Source organism: Neopsephotus bourkii, unplaced genomic scaffold (assembly GCF_033783945.1).
Source record: "Neopsephotus bourkii isolate Nb327-2 ecotype Australia unplaced genomic scaffold, CSIRO-AGI_Nbou_v1 NB_1526, whole genome shotgun sequence".
Lineage (NCBI taxonomy): Eukaryota > Metazoa > Chordata > Aves > Psittaciformes > Psittacidae > Neopsephotus > Neopsephotus bourkii.
The window spans coordinates 1599250-1625700 of record NW_026902002.1 but is presented as its reverse complement, the minus strand read 5'-3'; the positions used below and the strand labels follow the sequence as shown (position 1 = coordinate 1625700).

Sequence of the window (26451 nt, the reverse complement as noted above, 5' to 3'; positions counted from 1 at the left end):
CTCTATGTTCCCCAGGTAATTTCAAATCCAGACAGTTCCCAGATTGGGTCTCTGCATGCCACAAAAACACTTGTGCTGCCACAGAAAACACTTCTTTGGTGACTGTGTCAGGCTATGCGGTTTCATAGTGAGCATTAAGCCAAGCCAGATTTCTCTTTTGCTGATGAGAAATCACACCTGTACATCTCCAATCAGTGCTTCCTCCAACAAACCCCCTGAGTTCCCCATCTTAATGAACTAAGTTGTCACTCTTTCATCCTCAGCATCTCTCTCTCCCTGCCTCCACCTAACCCTGGCAGCTTCCACCTTCCTTCTGGAAGAAGCCTCAGTAGGTAAAACACAACTTCAACAACACCATGAGAAGAAAGATGTGTGCAACATGTCCTGTGCAAAGTCACAAGACCCCACAATCAGGACTTGCTTATAGCACAAGATCCCATTCCCTCCAAGTAACAGTTCTTCACTTAACTGCTGATCTATGCCACCAGACAAGGCATGCAGAAGCAAAAAGGATTCTGCAGAGTGCTTTCTCTGATTTGCTGACGAAGGTTTCCTGACAGGACTAGACACTGCAAAGCACCCTGCAGAGAAACCGAAATGCACCAGGTTGGCTGTTCAGCCTGGCTCACTCACAGAGCCACACTAACATCCAGCGTGGCTGTGGCTGAAGCAATACACCAGCTTTGTATATTCATGGTCTGCCTGCTCCTGGCAATTTTGCATGGACAAGAGGGCACACCTTCACCACACTGTGGTTAGCTTGGGATCTGCAAATTTAACTTTGCCCAATTCCACAGGATCACAGCCTGGAAGAAGAGGTGATGACAGCAACACAAACACAGAGCACAGAAGCCTGCCAGCAGTTTGCATTAGATGGAAACTGACCCTGGGATGATAAACCTTGCTAGCGGTCTGCTGTGTTTACAGTTATACAGCAGATGGTTCCTTTAAAACAGAAAAGCTCAAGAACAAAACAGGAGGTAGCCCTACCACCAGCTTGTTTGGTGAAAGTTTCCTACAATTTTTCCATTGTCAGTCCCAGCTGAGGGATGTTTGTTATGGAGAAGTCACACGTCAAAAAGAGGACAAGCACATGCATGCCAGGAAACTTCAGTGTTATTCCCAGCATAAGATTCATGGCGAGACACCTTGGGTCTCATTTTCAGAGCACCAGTCTGTCTTTGTTTCTTCCATTCAGCCCTGTTTTCTCCTCCCTTCACCTTCTTCTTTGAAGCCTCCTTCAGACAATTTTGAGCAGTCTTTACCTGCTAGCCTGTTACTATATACCCACTGCTCCCTTCCAAGGCAGCTGCAGGGCTTTGGGCATAGTTGGCCCATTTTGGTGCCCCATCCCTTTGCCACAACCAAAGCTCTGTGCTTCACTGCATCCTGCACAGCATACTAGTAAACTGCTAAATCAGCCAGCTCATGAGAATTTTCTCATCAGGCACTAAGAAAAACTTCACAATTCATTTTAGTTGCAACTGATTTGTAATGTTTTCTTCTGTTTGAGGGAGAGAAGAAAATTGAAGAATTGGTTGTTCTGGTCTATTATAATACTGCTGCAGAGCTAAAGCAACCCTTGCTTTCAAAAGAACAGAAACAAGTTTTCTCTGAAAAGTAACAACCCCAAGTGATGTCTCACAGCTGCCTTTCCTCAGCTCCATACACCATCCTACTCACCTTCCTCGTTTCTCTTCCAGTCTGCTGCCCTTACGACATGCTTACTGTCTCCTTGCACACATGCTGTCCTTCACAGCCCATTTCCAGTTTGAACCTCCCCAGGCTCCCCAGCCATCAGCATCCTTAAATGCTTGCCCTTCATCTGCATCTGCGAGCAGCAGCATTGTTCTGAGTTACCAGCTGGGCTTAAACCACGACAACAGCACAGACCCTGACCTTCTTCTTCAGGCCAACACACAAAGTATTTTCCATAGTAACCTATCCTCTTTTGCTCTCCCAGCATTCAAATTCAAGGCTGTATTCCCACTTAAAATGTTTCTGTGCTTTAACACGCAACAGACAGGCTCATCTCTGAGTCTGGTCAGAGTTTAGTCAAAGGCATTGTGAGACTCCTTTCTGATCTACCACACCAATTTCCACTGCCAATGACATAAGTAATCAGGGTGCTGTAGCATGCACCTCATGCCTATTCAAGTGCAGCTACATCCAAAAGCTTGACTGAACAGCAGGAAATACAAAAGCCCACAAGCTTATTATTTATTCTGTAGAAGTGACTAGAGGCAAGAGGAGGCAGTCACACTGTTCAGTTAATGAAATACGCACTTCAGGAAGATTTTAAATGCTTAAATTCAGAAGACCCACTTGGGAGCTTTCAAAAGCCTGAGGTGTCCAATGTTGAATGCCTAGACACCACAGGTAAAGGTGGCTTTAGAAACTGTTTCACAGGTTAACCAAACCTAGATGATGCAAGAAGAAGGTCTTACTCCTTCAGAATTCTCCTCCCCTCCCTTGTTACTGAGGCTGGAAAGCCAAGGACCTCAGGAATCCATAACCATTCCGCTTGTCCTGCAAGGCAGATGGGTCAAACCACTTATTCCATAGGTTCACTGTGACAAATACAGGATAGAATCACAGAATCATTTAGGTTGGAAGAGACATTTAAGATTAGCGAGTCTACCCATTAACCTAGCACTGCCAAGTCCACCACTAAACCATGTCCCTAAGTGACACATCTGCAAGTGTTTTAAAGAACTCCAAGGATGGTAACTCAACCACATCCCTGGCAGTCTGTTCCAATGCCTGACAACCCTTTAGCTGAAGAAATTTTTCCTAATATCCGGTCTAAACCTCCCCGGATGCTGCACAGCATACCAAAACCCACTTTCATCTGGCACTATGTCTCCTACATGATCAAGACAGACACGCTCTGTGTGTGCTCTTCCAGGAGGATCAGATCACTCCTCAAACACCTCCGTACAGAGAGGGACTTCATCATCTTAATGGACTGGTTAAATGAACAAAACCTTGGATCAGACACATGATCACTGCAGCGGGCTAAAACACAGTCTCCCAGACTCAAAGCAAGGGAATGCCCATGAACACAGCTGTTGAGGGAAAAACATATCTCACTGTTCCATATGCTTTTACATTTGGACAAGTTATTCTAGGTGGGGGTGAGGGGAAGAGAAGAAAAAATATTAAAAATGTTGGGTTTGTGAAAAAGTTCAAACAAAGCGCAGCCACTGCTTTCTATACCACAGTTTCAAAAAAGCCTTTAAGGCAGATGCTAACATACAGCTGTGCATTCAATAGCCACAGAAATGCTGCGAACAAGAACCAGTTAGTTCAGAGCACGGTTATGGCAAAAGGTGCTGGCGCAGCTTCCTCAGCCGCTGCTGACAATGCTGTTTTGTTCTTCCATAAAGCTGTTTTGTTTAGGACTCTCTTTGAAAATTCCATGACGACACACGTGCGAAGCGCCAGCACAGACACATGCGCTCCTGCAGGATTGTTTTCACCACAGTTAATATTCCACCCCTCAAGACCTCCTCAACCACAGTCTGTTCCATATGCTCATTACTTCATGAGCAGGAATATACAGTCCTGTCCACACACAGCTCCTGTCTGCCTGTCCCCACTCCTCCTAAAAGTCATGAAGTGCTTCTGTAGCAGCTGCTTTTAATGAATTTTGGAGCTGGCTTTGAAGGCAGCCGCAATGATGAGGCTCGCACAACCTTTGTAACCTCTATCCACCTCTCTAAATCAAACAAGCTAGTGGTCCTGATAACACAAAATCACAGCTCAATGCACACTACTATTACAAAAGCATTTAGCAGCATAATAATGCAGAACCTCAGCACACAAAAAGAAGGAACACTTGAGTATTAATGACAGCTAAGTAAAAACCTCCCTTTTCCTAGGCAAAACAGCACTCGACCCACATTATCTAGAAGCCAACAGCTTCCTTGTTCCTCTGTCAAACCCTACTTAGAAAGAAAAACTGACCCACATCTGAACTGTCTCAATAATCAGCGGTGCATAAGAAAAAGGCTTGCAAAGTAACACCATTAACCCAATGTATCATCTTCTTCGGAGGGGTTCTCTTAAGGCAATTTCTCTTTCTCAGGGGCTAATGCTGAACTTTTTCTTCTTGCCTGCTGCATCCACTCAGAGTAAAGCTGGTTACTCGATTCTCCCTTAGAGAGCAATCCTCCCCCATGAAAAAAAAAAAAACAAACAACAACCCAGAGCTTCCAGCTCAAAAATGCATATCATAAACTATGAGTTTCCTATTGAGAAACATATTAGGAGACACTGTAAAGATATTACTTGTCAGGCATTCAAAAACCAAACCTAGATGGGTGGTCCACAGTGCAAGGTGCTCTGCTTCAATAAAGAAAGCCATACAAGGAAGCCTGCACCAAAACTTCATGACCAAATCGACATACTCCACCTACACATCCACGCCCCCCTCCTACTGTCAGTGACTTAAAAGGTCTCTTCTAGTATTTTAACCCTTTACTTTTACTACAATCATGGACTATTCATCTGCAGTTTCATTTTGCTATCCAGTCTCATTAAAAAAAATCTTCCAGAACAGTTAATAGTCCGGTTAAGAATCACATCATGTAACTCCATATAGATGCAGCTTATACACACACCGTATCTCTACCAGTACACATACACACACATATATTTATACCAGCATATACACTCCAGAGAGTCATCATTGGTCACAAATTAGCACTGGCTATCACAGATATTTTAAGGGCCCCACCACCATGCTACCTAAATCAAAAAGATAGATAGCAGGAGAATTGCTCTGCAATTCCCCACAAGCATATTCCTTTATCTGGCAATGCCAATTGCAGCACATTTCATCAGAAGTCAGCCCAGTGTTCTACTGAAAAGAGGTCAGAAACTAAGTGACAAAAGTATTTCACGGAGAGATGGTGCTGGAGATCTGCAAGGCCAAACTGCAGCATGTTGGGCAAGTAATGACCTGATTTGTTAGAAATGGGTATAGTTTCCTCTGCAGCACTAGTAGCAGGAACAGGCAGGTGGGCCAGGCTAGGCAGAAGAAGAAAGAGGCAGAAAGCCAAGGTAAGCCTGAAGCAAATTAAATATCAGAAGGCAGCAGGTTCCTTTGAGACTGCTTGGTTGCTCTTTTGGCAGAGGAGGAAAGTAAGCCATTAAAGAGGCAGAATACACCCGTGTCGACTTCATTTGCAGCACTAATTGCCATGCACGTGCACTAATTGCCCTCACATGAAGTGCAAGGGAGCAGGCAGTTCTTGAATCCCATTGCAGCAGGTGAGGCTCCCAAAGTAATGCTTGTTGGATCATGCTCTCACCACAACCTCCACTTGTACCAAAGCAAAATGCAGAGAATTGGGGCAGTGTCCTTTATTAAAAAAGTTATCCATCACAGTTTATTTAGAGACCAAAGAAGAAACTTTTAACCAGACTGCTAGAGACATTCCAGGCATTAACAGTTTGGAGCCTCTTACGAAGATAAGAGGAGGTAACAGCCACTAAAACACACTGTTCTCTGGTGTCACTTTGGAGCAATGGAGATCTCTGCAGCTGCAGGTAATTTATGCACTCTCTCTCCTTTTGTCAGTAAGCACACCCAAAAAATAAGCACCAGCAGGCAGCAGAAACACAGAGGTGCACTGCCTGAAGTCTTCTCCTGTGGCTGTTCATATCATTGAGGAGGTGGAAACAAGGAAACAAAAGAGGAAAGGTAGGCTGTGGCACGTGGAAAGACTTGGCCATCTTCTCTCCTGTTATAGTAGGAGTTTCCTGGAAAAACAGCTTTATGCCCTTCCCACCTGCAAAGTCTGAAAGCAGCATACATCCCTATCAGGATGGTGTCCTTAACGTCCTTGAGCTGAATCTGTGTTTGCCCCTAGCTCCTTGACATCTACTTGGAGCATACCCACCCCTCAGATCTGAGAGCTCAGGTTCATATGTGCACCTCCCAGACTATTTTGGTCTGCAAAAATGGACTAACTTTGCTGGAACTGAGCAAAATAAATTTCAGTTACTGAGTTTGACAGTCTCTTTGGCAGGTATTGCTGCTAGAGAACACAACCAAAAGTCTGGGAAGCTAAAGCCTTAACAATCCATTATCACTTGAGTAAGAGAAGGAAAATACACCTCTTACTAACAATGTTTTGCTGTATTTCTTCTCAAGGGGTTGTTGTTTTTTTGTTTTGTTTTTTTTTTCCCCAGGACTACAAAGGAGTCAAGCTGGGCAGAGACAGGAGACACTGCAGACATCTTCCACTAGCATCTCTCTGAAAAATGTTCACTGCAGGGTGCCTAGTACAAGACAGATGCCTTTCAGTAAAGTGAGGATTGATCAGTGTAAATAAGTCACTATTGTTCTACACCAGCTGTCCCTTCATACAGAAAAGCCCTACAGGATGTTAAAGGCACCTTGCAAGCAGCCATAGGGAAAAAGGTATTTTTGGTGATAGGCAGAACACATTTAGATTCCAACTCATTTGTTGTGGTGCCAAATAAAAACTAGACAAGCCAGCAAGGATTTAGGGTAAGGTTTGAACAGAGGTAAGATTCCTGTTAGATCTGGATAGGACAAGGAATAGCAGAGGGAGAAAGAGGCATCCTGGCCACTAGGAGTCAAAAGTTAACAGTCCATGAAATTGCAGCCCTGCTTAAGGCTGCTGTTAGTGCAGAAGGCACCTTTCAGGTTTTTTAACTCTACTGAGAGGAAATCAACTCTTTCGCCCACTCTGCCCAGTCGCAAACACTAAGTTTCTACCAGCAAACCAATGTTACAATGCCACCCATTTGAATGGAGCACAGTATTTCTCCAATAAACTTAATCAGGAGGTCTGGTGAGTGGGAAGCTGTGAGCACCTTTCCCCAGTAAATTTTACATATAGTGTATATACTTGTGTTGCAGAAATGCACTGGCTAAATAGCGCACACAGCACTGCAAATGACTTAAACAGAACAAGAGCTGATGGAAACCAAAGGAGCTTCTCCCAAGGAAAACACAGAAGGCAATCACCTGCCACTTCTGCATTTAACAATCTGGGATCCAAGACTGGGATCTACATCTTCTTACAGTATATTGTCCCAGTCACAGCTGCTAAGGAATTGACAACGAAAAAAATTACTCTCAGGCCCAAATTAGAAGGCAGGCTCTGAAAGCATATGATTTATCTGCAAAGGATGAGTTGTGAGCCATTGCAGCAGTCCCTAGCACAGAAGCCCTAGCACAGAAGCAGTGCTTCTCTGTACAAGGAGACACTTGTGACCAGGCTCCAGAGAAAGAGCTATGTTAACAGTGCCAAGGGCTGGTTAAATGTGACAGGTAAGCTCCCCTCTTGACTCTGTCCCTATCACAACCAGCCCAAGCCCTTGCTAAGGGGGTAAGCACATAGCACAGAAGGTGACACTACCTCTTCTAATAGAAAATGGCATATATAGGCAATGCACTAATAATATGAAGTACTCCTAACTTACACAAGCTACACTCTTACTCTGGAGATATAAAGATCCATTTGCTTAGAAGAGTTAATAAAAACAAACTGAAGTAAATTATTTAGGTTTTTTTTTTCAGTTGTGTGAACTTGGAAGTGTGTGAACACTCCTTTTAACAAGCATGACTTTATTTAGTTTGCATTCCCTCTGGAAGTGAATTAAATTAACCATGTCCATTTGTATCTAAAATGAAAGAGTAAGGTGATTTCAGCAATGGACTACAGTCTTCACTTAGTGGGGTCTATATTGTGGTTTGACTAATCAACCCAGGGTTACCTTTCTTAGATAACATTACTTGGACAAATCTTTATAGTCATGACTACAGCCAGATACTCATTATCTACAATATGGAAGAAGGAAAACAACAACAACAACAACAACAACAACAACAAAAAAGTGCAGTCTCCTAACTTTCTCTAATGAGATATGAAAATATTTTCAGGAAATACTTCCTCAGGTATTTGTTCACAGTCATTTGGACCACAGCTGCAAAAAACATACACTTTAAAGAGCCTCCAGAGCAGCTCTGGAGTGCTAACAAGTTCACTCAGTACACCTATCCTAACAGTTGAGAAAGACTAGGCACTGAAAGGGAAGTCACCTGAGAAAGGACACAACCTCCAAGTCTATTGCTTGTACTGCAGCACTTTCAAGAAGGCCTCATTCAGGTCTGAGACCCAGCTGTCACACAAATGTACTGTTTGTGACAAATAGAGAAGTGCAGGCTTTGAGTGAGAACTAGAGATAGGTGAGAGAAGAAAAGTAGGAGCCAGTTTCAGCTAAGGGAGCTGTAGTCATGAACATTTTACTATCTTATGTACAGCTAGGGCTCTACTTGCTTGTTTGGTTAAAAAAAAGCCCCAACAAACAAACAACAAAACAAAGAAAGCACATCAGTATCTTTGTGACCCCAAAGAGCACATATACAAAGGAGGGTGATTTTCTGATGGATCTGTGATTAGTACCTGTCACAAATTGTTTAGGCTGACATGGTCTTGTCTTGCTTCGGTGGAATGGTATAGCTGACCTCTGGAAGTATCCTTCATTTGTACCATTTCTGGTTGTGTAGCTTTCAAACGTTATCAGTGCATCTATTATATCAAAGGTGTGACGCTTGCTTCAGCACACCAACACAACTAAGAAGGTAGAAGCCTGAGCTGTATTCCCTCATTCTTCTAGCTTGTCAACAGCCTTGCAGATTTCTCAGACATGATAGTAAACCCCATATATACACAGCAGTTATTTGGTGGTGTATTGCTAAAAAGTCCAAAATAGAAATGGAGCAAAGAAAAATGCCGTATTCAACATCAATTATAAAGGAAAAAGCATAATTACCCAGTCAGAAATCTGGGCATGATGTCAGAGCCCCTTCACAAACTAACAGGACCATTTGTGTTGTGTTTTAAGTAGATGTAGCCACCTTGAGCAGGAAATGCTCCCACCATCTTCCATCACAGGGTGTTACAATCCTGTCTTACTAAGAAGGGAAACGAGAAAAAGTACTGGTTCAGCCCACTTTCAGTTCAGAAATCACTGCAGATTGCTTTTTCAACTGACAAATACCGTACAATTCAGCATTTAAACTTTTTTTTTCCTCCATACCCTGAGAACAGAAGAAATCAAGAGAAGAATTGTTGAACGAGTAGTGCTAAACAAGCTCAATCGTCTTTCTTGGCCTCAAGACCCAGAGCTCACCACACAACAGCAGTTCCCACACTAGTAACCTACTTCATGTTTAACGGTTTGAAAGCCTGCAGTTAGCTTTTAGCATGAGTGAGACTGACATTTTAATTACACAGTCACCCACCACACTGTAGAGTACCCTCCTTTCTTAGTACAACAGAGCATTTCTTCCTGCCCTCTATGAGATTACTAGTAACGACCTGCCCAAGAAAAAAATATCCCATTCAGTTGGAAACATCTTCATTAATAACATATCCTATGGCCACCCATTTGTACAGTTCTGTGCATAAATGCCCACACATTAAGTAAGAATACACACAAAGCTGCCGTTGGGTACCTCCTAGCAAACGGAAAGAGTACATCACTCAGCAAGCATGTCTAAGTAGCTTTGTCATCTGTGGACTGACCAGCAAACTACTGTTTTTAGAAATACTGATTTGAGTAGTCCCTTACCACATCGCTAGTTCTAAGAATTTGGTTTTCAGAGTCTGAAGGACACAGAGATCAGTGTTTGCAGCATTTAGTCTACAGCAGGGAATAAAGGGAAGAAGTCATGGCTTTTTCTGGAAGGGAAAATACAGCCAGGGAACTGTCTGCATTAGCAATGTTTTGTGACAGATTCTTGCAAGCAATGTCATAGCCTTTTCTTTTGACTGTGAAATGAAACAGTATTTTACACAAGCTGCAAACAGATCTAAGGAATAAACAGTTTGCCTAAATTGATGCTTTGAGAGATCAATTTCTAACAGGGGGTGGGGGGACAGGGAGAGAAAAAAAAAAAGGAAACACAAACCTTTCTTCATTTATATTCCTCCCCTGTTGCATCAGCACAGTCCTTTTTTTACTGTCTGCAAAGATGTACTCTGATACTAGTGGAATGTGTATGTAAAATTTGCAGAGCAGCTTTAGTCCCCAACTCAACCTCCCAAAAGCAAAGTTTCCCAGGAAAAGGGAAGATGATAGCCAAGCCCAGCAGTACCACAAAGGCCCAATTCACAGTAAAAAATTTTATGGGTCTTGCATGGATGTGTAAAACTCTTCATGAAAAGTAAAGGAAGTTTAATATTTGATTTGAAAACTCAACACTCAAACTGCAGAAGAAGCAGTTTAGCTAGGGGAGTTAAAAACAAAATCAGGGTAAGATTGAGGGTGCTTTGAAATATACTCCTTTTCTGATATTTGTGCTGCTATGAAGCAGGAGAAGCCACAAATGATGACCATGCAGTGCACACTGAATTTGCTCGACACTGTTACTACAGACAGTCTGGATAACATCTTAAACACATAAACATGATCTGTGTTGATGATATCTGGGGAAGAGAGTAAGGATACAGCACAATTGCATTAGTGACTTATAAATATGAAGAAAAAAGTACATAAAGATATTTTATTTGCAGAACAAAGCCTGACAATACAATGAAACTTTTTATAATGCATGCTGTAACAAAAATCCTACTCAGTATCAGTGAGGCCAGCCTGGCACTAGAAGCAATACTGTTGGCGATGCCAACTCTGTCCATGAATTCTTAAACTGTGGGGTCTGTTACCACATGTAAATTCATCATCACTGTGGTGCAAAAATGACCATCTCTGGCTGAAGCATTTCACAAGCTTCCCTAACTACCAGGCTTCTGCTGGGATAAGGACTTTCTGCGTGTTCAAATGGAAGGTTGAAAGCAGAAGGCAAGAGCTTTAAATCGTGTTCAGTTCATTTCTCCAAGTGTCAGAAGATGACCATTGCATGCTAAATTCTCCTGCAGATCTGTTAAATGATGCCATTCCTGTACCCCCCAGCAATGAAGCTGGAAGACTTTTCACCATCATAAACTATCAAGTTTACTTTAGTTGCAAGTCCTAAAAAGCATTTTGACTCTTGGCTCGGCCTGACAGCCATTTTATGTGTGATCTTATTAAGTACTAGAAACTTCAAACTTTCCTATGATAAGGTGAGAACATTTTAGAGCTCAGGAGACAAACGTTAAAATTCTTGCCTTTTTCTCACACCCCCTCATAGCTAAATTATCCTTTTTAATATCTTTGGGGTTGTGTTTTTTCATTCACATGAGATTTCCCCTTGGTTTTTTTATGTAGCCTGAGGACTCCATAGTAATGAATCAAATTAAGTTTCTGGCAGCAGCAGAATACATCTCAGGTAAAGACAAACATTTTTTTTAAGTATCATCACTGTCAAAACAAAACAAAAAGAAGAAAGAGCATCCTTTGGATGCAAGATATCACAAGTTCAGATTACCAGGCTAGACTTCACAAGGAGGGAAGGAGCTAACACCAAGTATATCCCACATCAAAACACAGGACTCAGGAGATGAAAAAGTCGCACAGCAGTTACACAAGAACCCACTCACTTCCCAGAAGCCATTCCCTTCACACACTTTGCCAGGGTCCTACCCCTCTGGGCTGTATAAAAAACCAAAATGGAGCACATTTTTAAATCATGTAGCAGCTGGAAGGCTCGGGAGAGACTCTGGTGCATTCCAGCTCCCTCTGCACTGCATTTTCTGGGTACCTGAGCAAGGTGCCATGTAAATCCTACAGTGTAAGACAGATGGGAAGATAAAGCTTGCCCAAGGCTAGTGAAACCTGGAGCCCTGTCTTCTACCTCCCCAAACAAAAGTGGGTATTTTCTCTGAACCGCACCCACCTGCACAAGAAAGAAAAAAATAAAAATAAAATAAAACAAATCATAATAAAAAAGACACGAACTTTTCAAAGCACAGGTTCTCAGAAGCTACCACCAGTTACAGGGTGAACCACTTTACCACACACATGGAAGCTGCTGTCAAAATCATCTCAAGTTTTACCTCACAGTGTTTCAGCTGCTGCTGGAGATTTTTCATTACCTCTTCTACCAAGACAGAAGGAAAGGTCTTTTAGTTCGGTTAGAAAAGGAAAGTAATATCCACTAAGTACTAAAATATGAAGACAAAACCAGCTATTCCCAGAAGACTGTAACTATTCCAACTACCGCAATGGCTAAAAAGTTAGCAATTGCTCCAATTTTCTTAAAAGACAGAGAGGGGAGTATGGTGCATGACTGAAAGATTAGCCAATCAAACACAAACTGAATGCATTTGGAGAACAGCCTGGTGCCCAAAGTTCACATTCCAGCTGGGCAGAGTCCCAGTTCTCTTCCACCCTGGACCTTGGCAGCACTGTCCAAGAAACAGCAAACTTGGAGCAGAAGGGCATTTAGTAAGTGCTGAGCCAGTTCAGGCTCTGAGAGGACACAACCAGTTCCATTGAGCCCTTAGCACTAGGATAATCAGATTTTGTTTTCAGTGCCATTCAGGTTTATAAATCATCTGAATGCTGTTAGTCATAGAAGACTATGTAATATAAGATGTCCTGCCTTGGACAGGTCTCTAACAGAGGACTGGGGTCGCAATGATATCAAACCAAGTAATTTAGCCCAGGACATTGAAGGACAAGTCACAAGTGCTTTGTAAGATTAGGGCATGGAAAGCTATCCTTCTGCCTCACGCATCTCAATGAATCCCAACTTTTGCTGAAATACCTGCCCCTCTCCAGAAATGAGCAGAACTAACAACCCTGCCTTTTCAAGTGTGTCATAAAAAATGCATAGAAGGACAAGCCTTTTGCTAGAATTAGTGCATCTGGCAGAGCAATGCACCTAAATCATCCCCATTAGGTTTCATCTTAAATTCACTGATTTCCAAGCCAGCTATATGACTGCAATTGCTACCACAAGGCTGAGAGAAATTAGTCAAATGGGTGAGTTTACTGAGACAATGAACCTATTAAGAATCCAGGAATGAGAGGAAATCAGATGCACAGCACTTAAACACTATTACACTAACCTTTTTTATAGCAGGGAATATTACAGTGAAATATCAAACTAATGCTGGATGGTGGGAAGGAGGATAAAGCAAGCAAAGGAAATCAGAAGGTGGCCAGTTCATAGAATAATTTAGGAGCTAAGAAAAACAGATGCACCTCTCTAAACCTCAAGCAACACATGCGTTCCCAAGAGATACAGACAATATTCCTACTAAGGACTAATTGATATACAATACCTCAGGGATTTAATTAATTATCTCTTTTACAGAATTACGCTAGGGAGGCAACTATCAACGCAACAGTTACTGAATATTTCAGGTTGGCATTTGCCCCCCATCCCCCAGACACAAGACTGCAAATCATCAATTTTTATTAACTTCAGTCAAACTGCTACTCAGGCAGATTCCTCAGTTGTTTCCAGTGCTGGAGCACGTATTACTATACAAGAGCGCTACAGATATCAATGTTTACGCAGAACAGAACATTAAGTGCTGTTTGAGGCACATGGTATCTGGTCCCATGTGGCTGAGTGCCCCAAAATCACATCCTAAATGAACATTACTTAAATTTATTTTCCAGGTGGACAAAAGTAAGATAGGCAACAAACAACCCTGAAAAAAGTGATGCACAGATCTATCTGCATTTCAGGTGAAATCTTCTTTATTTCTAACATCATCTTTATTTTGTTATGAATAAAGACCATTTGAAGACAATGAAAGCACAATACAGTGACTTGAATAATGCGTCTCTGAAAACCTGTTAGTCTCAAAATCAGTTCATCACCTACATATCTTAAGCAGTGAGGCTGAGATGGAACATACAGTACTACTCCTGCTATATGACTAACTTCTCATTGAATGCCATTTAAATTGCATCTAAAAAGCATCTTTAAAAGCTGCTAAATGATATCCACAAGATTCAAGTCGACATCCTACTGCAGTAATAAGTTGGTTTTAGCCCTGCTGAAGTGATAGCTTATTTAGGGAAAGCAGAAAGAGATTGCCCAGGTTTTCATGCCAACATCTTCCAAGAAATAGTTAAACTGAAATGCTACACTTTTGGGAGTGCTACAGTGCACTAACTGTGGATCTGCACTAACAGTGCAGATCAATCATGTACCATTAATGTGGACTGACAGGGAGAAAAGCCAATCTTCACACAGTTCTCAGATGTGAAGGATAAGAGTACTAATGGGATGTTATGATGGAGCCATATAGAAAGGAAGCAAGCAAGGATCATCAGGAGCCCTGAATCATAAAAAAGAGCCATGTGCTGGGACAGCTGTTCAGAACTGTGCTATCAGAGATCCTTTGCAGAAGATCTGCAGCAGTATTTGGGGAGGAAAGGGATCACAGCATTTCAGTTTCTCTTTCTATAAGGTTATTAACACAAGGCAAAAAAAAAAAAAAATATTTATTTTCCCAAATTTTCTGTTTTCATGGTACCTTAAAAGTCACCCACTCACACCGAGTTAATAAACTACAAAGGCTTGGCTGTATCCTTGAACAAGGAACCTCAGAAAATTAGAATAAAACAGGTTTGGATAGGAAACCAGGAGTAAATCTAACCTCAGTCCAGGGTTTTGTTTGATGTTTGTATATGGCATTCTTATCCCCTACCCCTGGTCCTCCACCCACTCCCACACACAATCCCCATCCCTTTTAAAGGCTGATTCAGAGCCCAGTAACTCTGTTGTGAAACTCCCTGTCCCTTAGCCCCTGGTCTTACAAAAATGCCAGTGCTTACTCAAGACTATCTGCACTGAGGGCAGCTAGTCTACTCACATGACTGCAGTTAAGCATCTGCAACCCGCTGGAAGTTCTTGCCATGCATCTGTACAAGTTAGTGGGTTAGCTAAATAGTTTGTTTCATCTTAGTAACATCTTTATTGTGAATGCAAGACAGTTCATTGATAAATGGTGTATGACTTTCTCAGTTAAGTATTAGATAGCCTAACTCATGCATAAAATGCTTCTTATACACATCCTGGAGCTGAATGTATTTTCAGAGCCAGAAAGTATATCAAAACCAACACATGGAAAAGGCTGGCCTAAAAAGAGACATACACACAAAGAGAGAAAGACATAGACTTGTGTGCCTTGAAACATAACGGCAATCCAAACTGTTCGAGAGTAACACAAAGACACAAACCTGAAGACAAATGCAGCCATCTTCTCCCCAATAAACCCAAAATCAGTCCCTCTAGGATTAACTGATCATAGGTACACAAAACAACCCTTCGAGAAATCAAGATTTGTAGTTGGTAAACTGTTATACATTAAATGTGCTCTGTTTCCAACAGCAAGCTTTGGATGTGAGGTAACTCTCAAACAGATGATTTCTTTTTCTTCCCTCCCTCATCACTGGATGACTTACAACTATAATGCAGTGATTTGTATTAATTAGCATTTCTGTTCCAATCAAAAATCAATTCAAGAAGCCAAGGTCATTGCCTATACCTGATCAGATTTGTAGAAGTACCAAATATACCTGCTGCTTTTGCTAGGGGTACTCAGGACACTCTTTCAAAAGACAGATTCCAGAAAGCTCCAGATAGCAAACACTCAGTTAAGACTGAAAATCATAGCTACCTTTACTTCTGTCACCTTACTGATTCAGAAAGAGTGGACTGCCTTAACTGCAGCCTTTCTCCCCAAAGGGACCTACAACTAAGAATTTCAGTCTCTTGAGAAAGAGAAGCAGCAAAGTTTTTAACAGGCTTCTGAGCCTCATAAAAGTACTCAGAAGTCTACACAAGAGTCACCCAGCTTTGAATGTTAGTGCATCATAACAAGAGTGTATGATTTTTCCTGACTTAGAAACTACTGGGTGAAGATTAAAAGAAGAAAGCCCACACAAAGAACTACCTGTGTAAGTATTATGGTTAAAAATATCATTAAAATTGAGAAAAGGGTATACACATCCTAACTAGCCTCTCTTCTGCAACTGCCGTGGATAACGAACCATCTGGTCACATAGTCACAAACACATTCACATCCAGTCCTGCTCCACAAAACCCAGGCTGATGTGACTGCCAGTGTGAAGTCACTGAAAACAACTTAACCCCCTCTTCTCAATTTATCTGGTTTCCATCTGCCTTTACCCTTAGTAGTTTAAAGGGGGAAAACAGGGCTTGATTGCATCAGTGGGACGGAGCTGAACGCAACAGATTTCCACGGCAACGAGATACAGCCTCAGTGAGGAAGGCCTGTGAATAGCTGTGAGGGGATGTGCTCAGCAGACATAGATTTTTCTATCAGGCAGCCAGAGATAGCAGCTCATGTTCATACGCAAATGTGCAAGGAATCTCGTTCTTGGCCTTGTACAACCCCACTGAATTCAGCAAGAGCTACGCCAATGTAGACCACAGCAAGATAGAGATCAGCATTTGGTGTTAGTAGGAAAAATAAACGGCAATATGGAGAGATACTCAGCCTTTGAAAAAATAGGAGAGAATACTCTTAAGATACTCCTCATTAACTGAACATTTATTGTCAAATTACAGCAAAACCCAGTGCTACTATGAAAGGGAAAGCAACCGTATAATCCACGGATTTGTGCATACTGTGCCATCACCTACTGCCCATGCTTTTACCTTTGACAACTGCACATTTATACACAAGTCCAACCTCCTACAAATAACCCTGCATTTGGAAAGAGAGTGAACTGTAACTATCCCAAACTCTTTACCGAGTCAGTCATTTGGCCGTTGGGATTTAGGCTCCTTCCCATTACAATACAGTTACCACACTTTCCAGCATAACGATATTTTATGCACTTGCTAGCATCCTCCAACTTTGCTTGTAACAGATTGATAAGTCTTCTGGGCACAACCATGATGAGCTTTGCTTTCATACAGAAAACATCCTCAAATACACTGAATTCAGTAGGACAAGTCACAGTTTGTAAAGTTAAGAGCACGCACAAGGCTTTGCAGGACAAGGAGGAGCTAAGGCCATTAGCAAACTTTTCCAAGTCAGGCAGAAAATAGCAACTGTCCTGCTCACAGCGTATGCTCGGCTGGAAGTGTATAAAAAGCCATTTATATCAAGCCTAAGAAAAATATGCCATGTATTGCTTATAAAAATATCTGTAACGAACTAAGAACAAACCCAGAAACTATCCAAGCAGGCTTAACTGGGCAGGGGTGAGAAAAGAATAATTTCATGAGCTATTTTGTAGAGCAGAGAAGTGACAGCCCCATCCCACTGAAGTTTTATTTAAGCCCTGCAACTTTTCCTGATCCTGCGTTAGGTAAAGCTTAAACCAACTCAGAAGACTCATAGCAGGCACTGTAAGCACAAGACTTTATTTTGTATTAGTGATAGGACTGATTTTAATAAACCATCCCAGCTACAGACAAGCATCAGGGCTGACTTTGGAGCAGGCTCATAATTGTTCCAAGTCCTGTTCAACAGAAGGATGATGATTAACACATAGCTACAGCATTTTAAGTCAATGGTTTCCTGATTCCCAAGGTGTCTGGTAAGCTTAAAGCACATGATCCCCAAGGCTGCTTGCTTCGCTTGACGAGTGGCGCCTTGTATTGCTGCTGTTTATACAGATATGGTAATTAAAAATTGCACTGTAATGCACTCAATAATAGTCTTATTGTTCCTGTGAACTGAACTGCTCCAGTTAAATATGATATCACAGCTAAATAATAATCTGCATTAATACTTTTTTTTAAGCCTTTTTTTTTTTGGCTGTATATTAGCTCTGGGTTTCTTCACTGTAGATATTTCCAGCAAAACACCTTCCTGCTAAACCAAAAGCTTACTGCACATTCCCATGCAGTATGCTCTCTGACACCTAAGCAAGCACTGTGCTGACACCAAACTCAGACTCAGAAGCAGCACACAAGGATAACCTCTAGCTAATAAAAATAGCAAGACTTTCCTCACATTTCTCAGTAACATGGCAGCACACAAGGATACCATTCCACAGGTGTGCTTAGCGTAGAGCTGTTTATATTAAATACAACTGAAGGGCATTAGCAGGGCTAGCTGACAGCGCTGGAGCAGTGGTCATGGGAAACCAGTGAGGCACATTTCTTAAATATGTAGAACCTTAATAGAAAGCAGCAATGAAGAAACAACACAGCTGTTAAAAAAAAGCAAGATTACAGGCTAGGCACCACTTTGTACAACATCCCAACAACATCCCGTAGCAGGTAACCTAGGGGTTCAACTGAAAGCTCTGTCAGCCTTCCACCATAAGGCAGGCCTGTGGAAGCCAAGACAGCTCCACTTTCCTCATCCTTTAATATGACAGTCAGGTGGGGGCTGCTAAGTGCACACCCGGACCGCTTGGGGTTCACATACCTGCTTCAGGAGGAACTTATCCTCTGCGTTGATCTTGAGGGAAATGGCTAGGTGGATGGCAGAGAGAACCACCCCACTGATGACTGCAGCCCTCATCCGCACCGGCAGCAACGTGTAGATGCTGTAGATAAAGAAGACAGTCCACCAGATGCCCTCTGAGGCACTCCTGGGCCACACCAGCAGAACCCCTACCACTTGCACTGCCAGGATCACCAGGATGACAGAGTAGCACGCCAACCACATATGGTCCTGGTGGAAGTTGTTGCGGTTGCACACCATGCACAGCACTACCATCAGCAGGATGGCCAGAGAGAGCACCACGACGTAGGATACCTCATAATGGCCGTGTGCTGCATGGAAGATCAGCATGACCATACAGACCAGCACTAGCACGGCCATGAGCATGGTGAGGCTGCTCTGGTTCAGTCGGAAGAAGTAGCGCTGATAGAGACGTTCCAGTTTCTCCGACTGGAACTTCTTAGACCTGAAGATTTCCAACAGGATGCTGCAACAACTGCCCATGGAGAAGGCCGCCTCGGAGTCCCCCTCGTCTCCGTCCTCCTCCTCCAACTCTTCAATCTTGGCCTTGATGCGTCTCTCCTCCAGCCCCAGCTCCACAGATCGGGGCCGTACCTCCCCTTGCTCCCCCAGCTGTCGGGGGCTGGCATTGTTGGGGGCAGAGGGGGAATCACTACCAGGCGTGTGGCGGGAACGGTGACGTCGGCTGTCGTCACCATGCTCCTGCCAGGCAGATTTGGACCTAAAGCTCATCATCCTGCAGCCGCTCTCCCCGCGGCTCCGGCTTGCCTGGGGCTCGTAGTCTTCCTCGCTCCTCCACCTGCCCGACATGCGGGAGGCCTTCTTGCCCGAGGACCTGTTGGGAGGCGGAGGGTAGGAGTAGCCATTGGCTCGGGCGTCTGCTTCGCCCCAGGCTGACCGGTGCTGCTCTGTGCCTGCCCAGGGCGCGGGGCCGCCAAAGCCCGGGGGGCTGATGCTGTTCGACCGGGACATGCCCTGAGGGAAGGGGCAGCAAGAGAGAGGACAACCGCCGGGCAGACACAAGGGACTAGCAGCTGGGAAAAAAAGCCCAAGAGACAGCAAGGAGAGGAGAAAAGAGAGAAAAGGGAAAAAATATCAAGAAAATAAGACAAAATCCGCAAACGCCCCCAAAGCCTCCGGAGCGGCGGCACCCCAAGGAGCCGGGGTCTCCCCGGAGGGACTCTCAGGGCAGCGCTTTGGTGGCAGATGCCATCGTCGGCCCCGGGTGCTTCGACACCCCCGAGCGAGCTCGCCACCGCCGGGACCGGGACGCTCCCACCTCACGGCAGCTCGTCCTCAGCCGAGCCGCGGCGGCCCCGGGTGCCGCGGGGGAGCCGCATCGCAGCGCACCGCGCCGGCCCGGCACCCGCCGCTCGGGGCCGGGCGCAGGGCGGGCGGGCGGCTTCACCGTGGGCCGGTCGGCAGGGAGGGTACAGAGGATCAGGCTCGCAGGGCCACGGCAACCAGAGGCAGCGGCAAGAGCATCCCCTGCGGGGGGGGGCCTAGGCGCGGCGGGGGGGTTGCCCGGAGCGGGGTGGGCTGCGGCAACCGGCGGAGCCCCTGCCTCGCCTCCCAGCGGCAGAGCCCCAGCGGCAAGACAGGGCCGGCGGCAGCTGCGATGCTCATGCACACGGCCGTCGGCGCTCCAGCTATCGTTCCCGCTACGCCGCAGTGCCTTCGGGTGGCGGGAGCGCCTCTTCCGCGGGTGCCGGGGTACGGGAGAAACGAGCAAATCTGACAGGAAAGGATAGAAAAATGGAAGGAGAAAAAAAAAAAGCGATAAAAAGGCGGGGCTCGGTGCTCCCTCCCTCTCGCTGTGAGAGGAACGGGGCGATAGCGGCACCGGCGCTGGGCTACAGGCGGCAGAGCCCCGGACCGCACCTCTCGCAGGGACGGCAGCAGCGGCCCGTCCCGGCCCCGCACCTCTTTGTACTCCCCATTCAACCGGGCGCCGGCCGCGCCGGCCCCTGCCACCGCCCCCCGCCAACCCCCATTGGCGGGCCCCCTGCCGCCGCCCCTCGCCATTGGTGAGCTCTGCCAGGCGGCTCGCCAATGCGCGCGCCCGAGGGGCGGGAGGCCTCGGAGCGGCCATTAACTCCTTCAGCGCCCAGCGCCAGCTGCTGGCGCCTCCTGAGGGCGCTCCTGAGGCGCTTCCCGAAGGGCCATCCCGGCTGCGCGTCCCACATGCCGGAGAGCGGTTGAGTTTTGCTTGTGCCCGCCCTGAGGGTTTCTCTCCACGTTCTGCCTCATTTTCAAGGCTGTTGTGGGCTCTTGTGTGGCAGTTTTCCCTGGAGGAAGGTGGGGAAGGGTAACCACCGCCTCCTGAGGATGACAGAAACGTCCACATCAAGCAGCAGAGGTCAAAACATTGGTGAGCACAGGAAAGTAAAGCCCCAAAGAAACCTCTCCCACCCTCGGTACCTACTACTAGAGCTACTACTAACACAGCAATTAAGGCTAAAATACAAATACAGGCTTTTGGATGTTGGGTGGTTTTTTTTTCAACCACTTAACAGCTCATGCCTGCAGCTGACAGTGTTGCCACACGGCCTTGCTGGAGGGTTGATTCTGTAACTTGGTTAGCTATAGGCTGGTTCGGGGGGCTTGGGAGGATACCCTACCAGTTCCCAATACATTTAAAGCAGCAGACTATTAATACAGTGTTCTTTCAGATGATCCATTCTTTCTGAAGAAAGGAGCCTGCCAGTTAACAATTTACAATGTTTTGAAGGTAAGCATCATGTGTACTATTACCATGTGATGTTTTTTATCCTTAAATTATACAGATAGTAGTTACCTTTTCCTTTCATAACTTAGTTTCTAAAGAGTGACTGTAAAAGTAAGAAGCTTCTATATTTATAAATTCTAACCTTAGTCAACACAAGTGTTTACATTTTCATATGTAAAATGTGAATACTTAACTGCTCTGCTCAAGAGATCAAACACAAAGCACAAGACTACCTAGTGTCAAACAGAGAAACTTAGAGTTCTTTCTCCAGAAATGCTAGTGTTCCACCTTCCATTGTAGCCTGGCCTTCCCAAAGTCCACCCAACCATAAAAGCTGCTTTTTTTTTTTTTTTTTTCCTGGGGGGTGGGGGGCGAGGGGGAGGCAGGAGGAGGTCAAGAGAACAAAATTCCATTAGATACCTTTGATCATAATCAAATTCTGTATAAAAAAATTGAATCCTGCCTCTTTAGGCTTCTCTTTTTCAAAAAGCATTTATCTGGTTAAAATAATACCTAAATGGAAGTAGATACATGGAAAAATTAGATAATGCTAGCACAAAATTACTGGAGTATCAACTCCACCAGATCCTTCAGGAAGCCATGAGCGTCAGAGAGCCAACTGAAGCACAAATCTGAAGTTCTCCAACACAAATTCTGATTTCGGATCTAGCCTCATAAATCTGTATCAAAACATTTTTTACTTTACTATTATTACAACAGGCGCAGTAGACAAACATTAGCATTCTTCACATTATTTACTTAAAACACGAAACAACATCAGAACACACATCACAAATTTCACTTTTCATGGCCTTTACGCACTACAAGATTCACGCAAGTATTTAATTCAGAACTCTATCTATACTCCCTAAATTGGTGAAAGTTTTATAAAACAGGCTCTTGGTCCTTTCACTGGCTATTTTCGCATAGTCCAAAGCAGCCCTCCTAAACCCGGAGCTAATAAAAGAATCCCAACTAGGAGGCATCAAATAATGAAACCGAACAAGGTGCTATTACGTATTTTCTACCCCTCTCATCTGATGATTCACAAGGAATAGAACCAAACATGATCAGAAACCTGTGAAAACACAAAACCTCAGCCATTTTAAAAATAAACAAAAAGCCCAACCCAAAACAGCTTGACTCATCACACCGACTTTTAGGATTTTTAGGCATGCACAGAAGCCTATCAAGACAAGGTGCTTATTGAATCAGGTTTATCAGCTTTTTCACAACAATTCACTCCAAATGCAGAACTAAAAATATTTGCATTCCGATGCTGTTTAGGACAAGCTAGAGCTGAAATGCATATCTGCAACACAATCATATGCACACACACCGTACAGAAGGATTGCATCATGAAATTCACCGTTAAAACAAATAATTCACCTGGTCATTCACAGGACTTCACATAAACCTGTCATTAAGAAAAAAGTAGCCAGGGATTCCAGTTCCTTACAAAGACTGCGAATGCAGCAGCTCATCTGTTAACTGTAGCCCATATATACTGTATTCAGCCTTGCCAGCTGACATGCAGATAACATCAAAGCAATGTTAGCATGACTGAAATATTGTCCCAAGTGGATTCCTGCAGCCTATATGAAGCTCAAAACAGAACAATTATGCTTTCAGCACATAAAGTATACAGTTTTAAGGTAGTTTATCAAACACTGTACAGAAGCTTTAGTGAGGATTAGGCTTAAATTACACTTACAAAATTACTAATCTGCAGTACAAGCACAAACAGTTAAAGGGCACCAGCAGTTAAGGTCAGACATACCTGAAATGGAACTGTCTGGTAGGCACTAAGCATACCAGCAACCCATCAGCATCCACTACCAAGAAACTTAACTTCAGGCCAACTGAAAACAGAGCCCAGGGTCAGGTGGCTTTGCCCATCAAATTTAGACAGAAAAAAAACCAGACTGACACTGTCCTAATTATGTAAGGAATCACAAGAGGAAGCACAGAAAAGTGCTGTTCTGTGCAGCAAAACCTGGTCTCAAATGTTTTCATCCAATTTTCTGTGTCTAACGCTCTTCCACATTCACTGACATGAGAGTATCACATGCTGTAGATGGTCTGAAGCTAAGCACAGACACAAGTTGTTGGAATTTCTCTGACACTTCCACCCTTCTTTCAAATCTGATTAGTATCTTTTAGTGAACATAGTCCCAGTCAAGAACAGCTATATCGGCCAGAGAAAAAAAAAATACAAACCAAAATGAAAAACAACAAAACCCCATACAAAACAAAAACCACACAAAACCAACCAAACAAAAAAAAACCCCACACAGAAAACCCCCAAAACAAAAAAATACTGCCTACCCTCTTTTAATGAGAAAGCCAGGCTTGAATACACAAAACTAAACATTTTTATTGAAAAGTTATTGAGTTACACAACTTCGACAGCCATATACTGTATATTCATTATCAAGAATTCATATACTAGGACTCCAATAAGAGTTTCTTATGCAAACAAATATCAGTTTGAAACACAAGTAAGAATAATCATGATTTTTAACACCAGTGGTATACAGTAGTTTCACGTATTTCCATCAGTAGTTTACTTTTTCAAAATCTGGCAAGCTATGGCCCAATCACATTGTCAACAGGAACCTGGAGCGCAGTGGCTCACAAATGCTTACAACTGGCCCATGTTTGTATGCATCTGTATGCTTCCACATATTTGATTTGACAAAATTTTTTAAAGAATAATTCAATACCTTCAGATAGCACACCTTACTTCTGGTAGGGCTTGGACAATATAAACTGTTATTTTTCCAGTCCCACCAAGTGAACTTGCTAGCAATGTTTTCACATCCATTTTCTTCCTGACGTTAAGAAAGCTTTTGCCACAGTTCCAGTTTACTAACTTCACAACAGTTAAAGTACTTTGTTTACTTAAATTGCACCAAAAAGCTGAGTAAGGAAATACATTTAATACTCAAACCAGTAACTTTCCCAGGAGTAGTTTAAGCACAGGAACAGAGAGCTAAAACACAGCAGCTAAACCAGTGCACCTGGCAGAGTAGGAGGGACTTCATGTCATCAGCACACCAGACAAACATTGTAACATTTCCATTAAGCACTGTTATTCTGCCTTAAAACAAACAAACAAACAAAACCACCACCCCAAACCAAAACCACAAAAAAACCAAACTCAACCACCACCCTCCCCCTCCAAAACCACTCAACTACTGGATACCAAAGGAAGAAAGGAAGTTGTTAACCTCCAAATATTCTTTGAGAAGCACAGTGGTAGCTCTGTACTATCCAGTACCTCTCCTCTTCTTAAATCACATCTTTTTATTGACTGTCATTTAGTACAGAAGACCAGCAGTCAGCATCTTTTTCTTACCCAGGAAGTGAAGTTGCTGTATTTTGCCTGAAGAAACCTTTAACTAGAAGGCAAAGTGACTTCCTGAAAGCAATTTAGCGTTACGTTGAGTGGAAGACCCTCCACTTCGACATCCTCTTCACAAAATTTTTTGTAGGCATGCTAGATACATGAGTAACAAAGGGCTGACTTTTTAATTGACATCAACTTAAAACTGATTTTAGAAAAGGTACCTGAAATGCCTATACGTATACATATTCTTCAGAATATCACTCACTGTTTCCACAGTGAACTCTAGAAACCCACGCTAGTGCCCCAGATGACACAGCAAATATGACTTTGTGAGTTCAAGTGTTCAAGCTAGAAAATGTCACTATTAAAGTTTTTAACATAGACTTGTAAGTACTAACAGTCTGCATAATCTTCCGCAAACCATCTGAAGCAGGAGCCAAAAAGACAAGACAAACTGCAATTCAAAGACAAGACAAAATGCAAAACCTTTCACTAATGAATACCCTGATAACAACATCCTTATGCAGTACCAGGTAATATAAATTATGTTTCTATATACAAACTATACAAAATTAATTCTATCTATAGAGAGGCAGCTTGTTGTGACAGAGCTTGTGGAAGTATAACCAGACATGGAAATGTTTCTAAATATGGTTAATTATGCTTTTATCATGTGTTGTGTCCTCAACCCAGGACATTATGGAATATGCATTTAGGTATTAAACCCCTAGAAAAATTAAGGTAGAATATTGACAGTTACATCTCTTTCCCTAATAGTAGCACATTATCAATATCAGCATACCAAAGAGAAAAAAAATACATCTCTGACAATATAAGGTCCAACTAATTTCTGAAGACATAAAATGGGCTTTATAATCTTTTGTATCTGTAAAGGAAAGCATTATTCTGGAAATCAGTGACCAACAGTATTAAATGAGTTAGAATTTTCCATTCACATTTTTAATTCCAACTGCTTCAAGGTAGTATGAGAAGTCTTCTGACACATGTGGAAAAATATTTCCACAGGAGACAGGAAGCAGAATGTAGAAGCCACTTAATACTGACTGGAAGTTCCAGGCAGTTGTGTGGCTTGAATCAACCAACCAACTCTAGAAATGCCCAGTCCATATCAAACAGAATTGAACCACAGATATTCACATAATTTTATTTTTAACTCAGAACACCAGCACAGACCACCCTTCTTGAAGTCTTATGTCAAGAATTGCCAGTGCTTTAAGATAAGCCTTAAGTACTACTGTGAAATTGATTTGCTTACAAACACAGAATCCTTATGCTTTTCAGACTTTTTACCCTAGGTAACTAAAATTGTTTCCACACATACTGTTTTCAAAATGCAAAGAGGAAACACAAATAATCAGCAACAGTTATTCTAAGGCACATACACAGCTCAGCACTACTCTTCACAGCATAACATTTCAAAGAGAGTTTTTAATTACACAGTAGTGCTAAGTCACAGTTGTCATGCATAGGACATGTGCAGATAACTGGGCATGACATTATTTCATCCTGTCTGCAATCAAACAAAAAAAAAAAATAAATCACTGCAACTGTTCAATCTTATGACAAGCATATGCCTAGAGTAATAGAACCCACTCTGCAATTACTACTCAGTTCCAATTAGAGGATTATAATTTGTTATTTATGAGCATTAATGGCATCTAGACACAGTATTTAAATCTCTCTAAGGAAGTGTTAATGCTAAGAACGTTGCTGTGGTAGCAGACATATTATATTTAGTAAATGAACTCTGAAGTATCTGTTGCATTAGTTAAACATTCCACTACATAATACTCAAATGATTTTGTTTTCGTAGAAAACCATCACTATCTACAGTTCAGATAACCTCAAAAGAATAAAAAGCTTGCATTCTATAGAGGATCCTTCAGGAAGTTTTAAGTTTGAATGTTGACATAGATCACATGCTGTTATGAATGCCTCTTTTAAAAGTGAAAAGCACAGCATTCGTAACAGCTTAGAAGTTACGTATGCCAAAAATCTTGCAAATT

The 26451-nt window shown here is 43.0% G+C and overlaps 1 protein-coding gene across 1 annotated transcript in view; it reads right to left on the bottom strand.

The window, feature by feature from the left end:
• Window positions 1–19331, bottom strand: part of ADCY5 (adenylate cyclase 5) — a 220499-nt gene extending 201168 nt beyond the window's left edge. The window contains exon 1 of the mRNA XM_061370062.1: window positions 18306–19331. Within this exon, the coding sequence (XP_061226046.1) occupies window positions 18306–19316 (1011 nt within the window). The 5' untranslated portion in view covers window positions 19317–19331. The remainder of the gene's footprint in view (window positions 1–18305) is intronic.
• Window positions 19332–26451: the final 7120 nt, after the last annotated feature.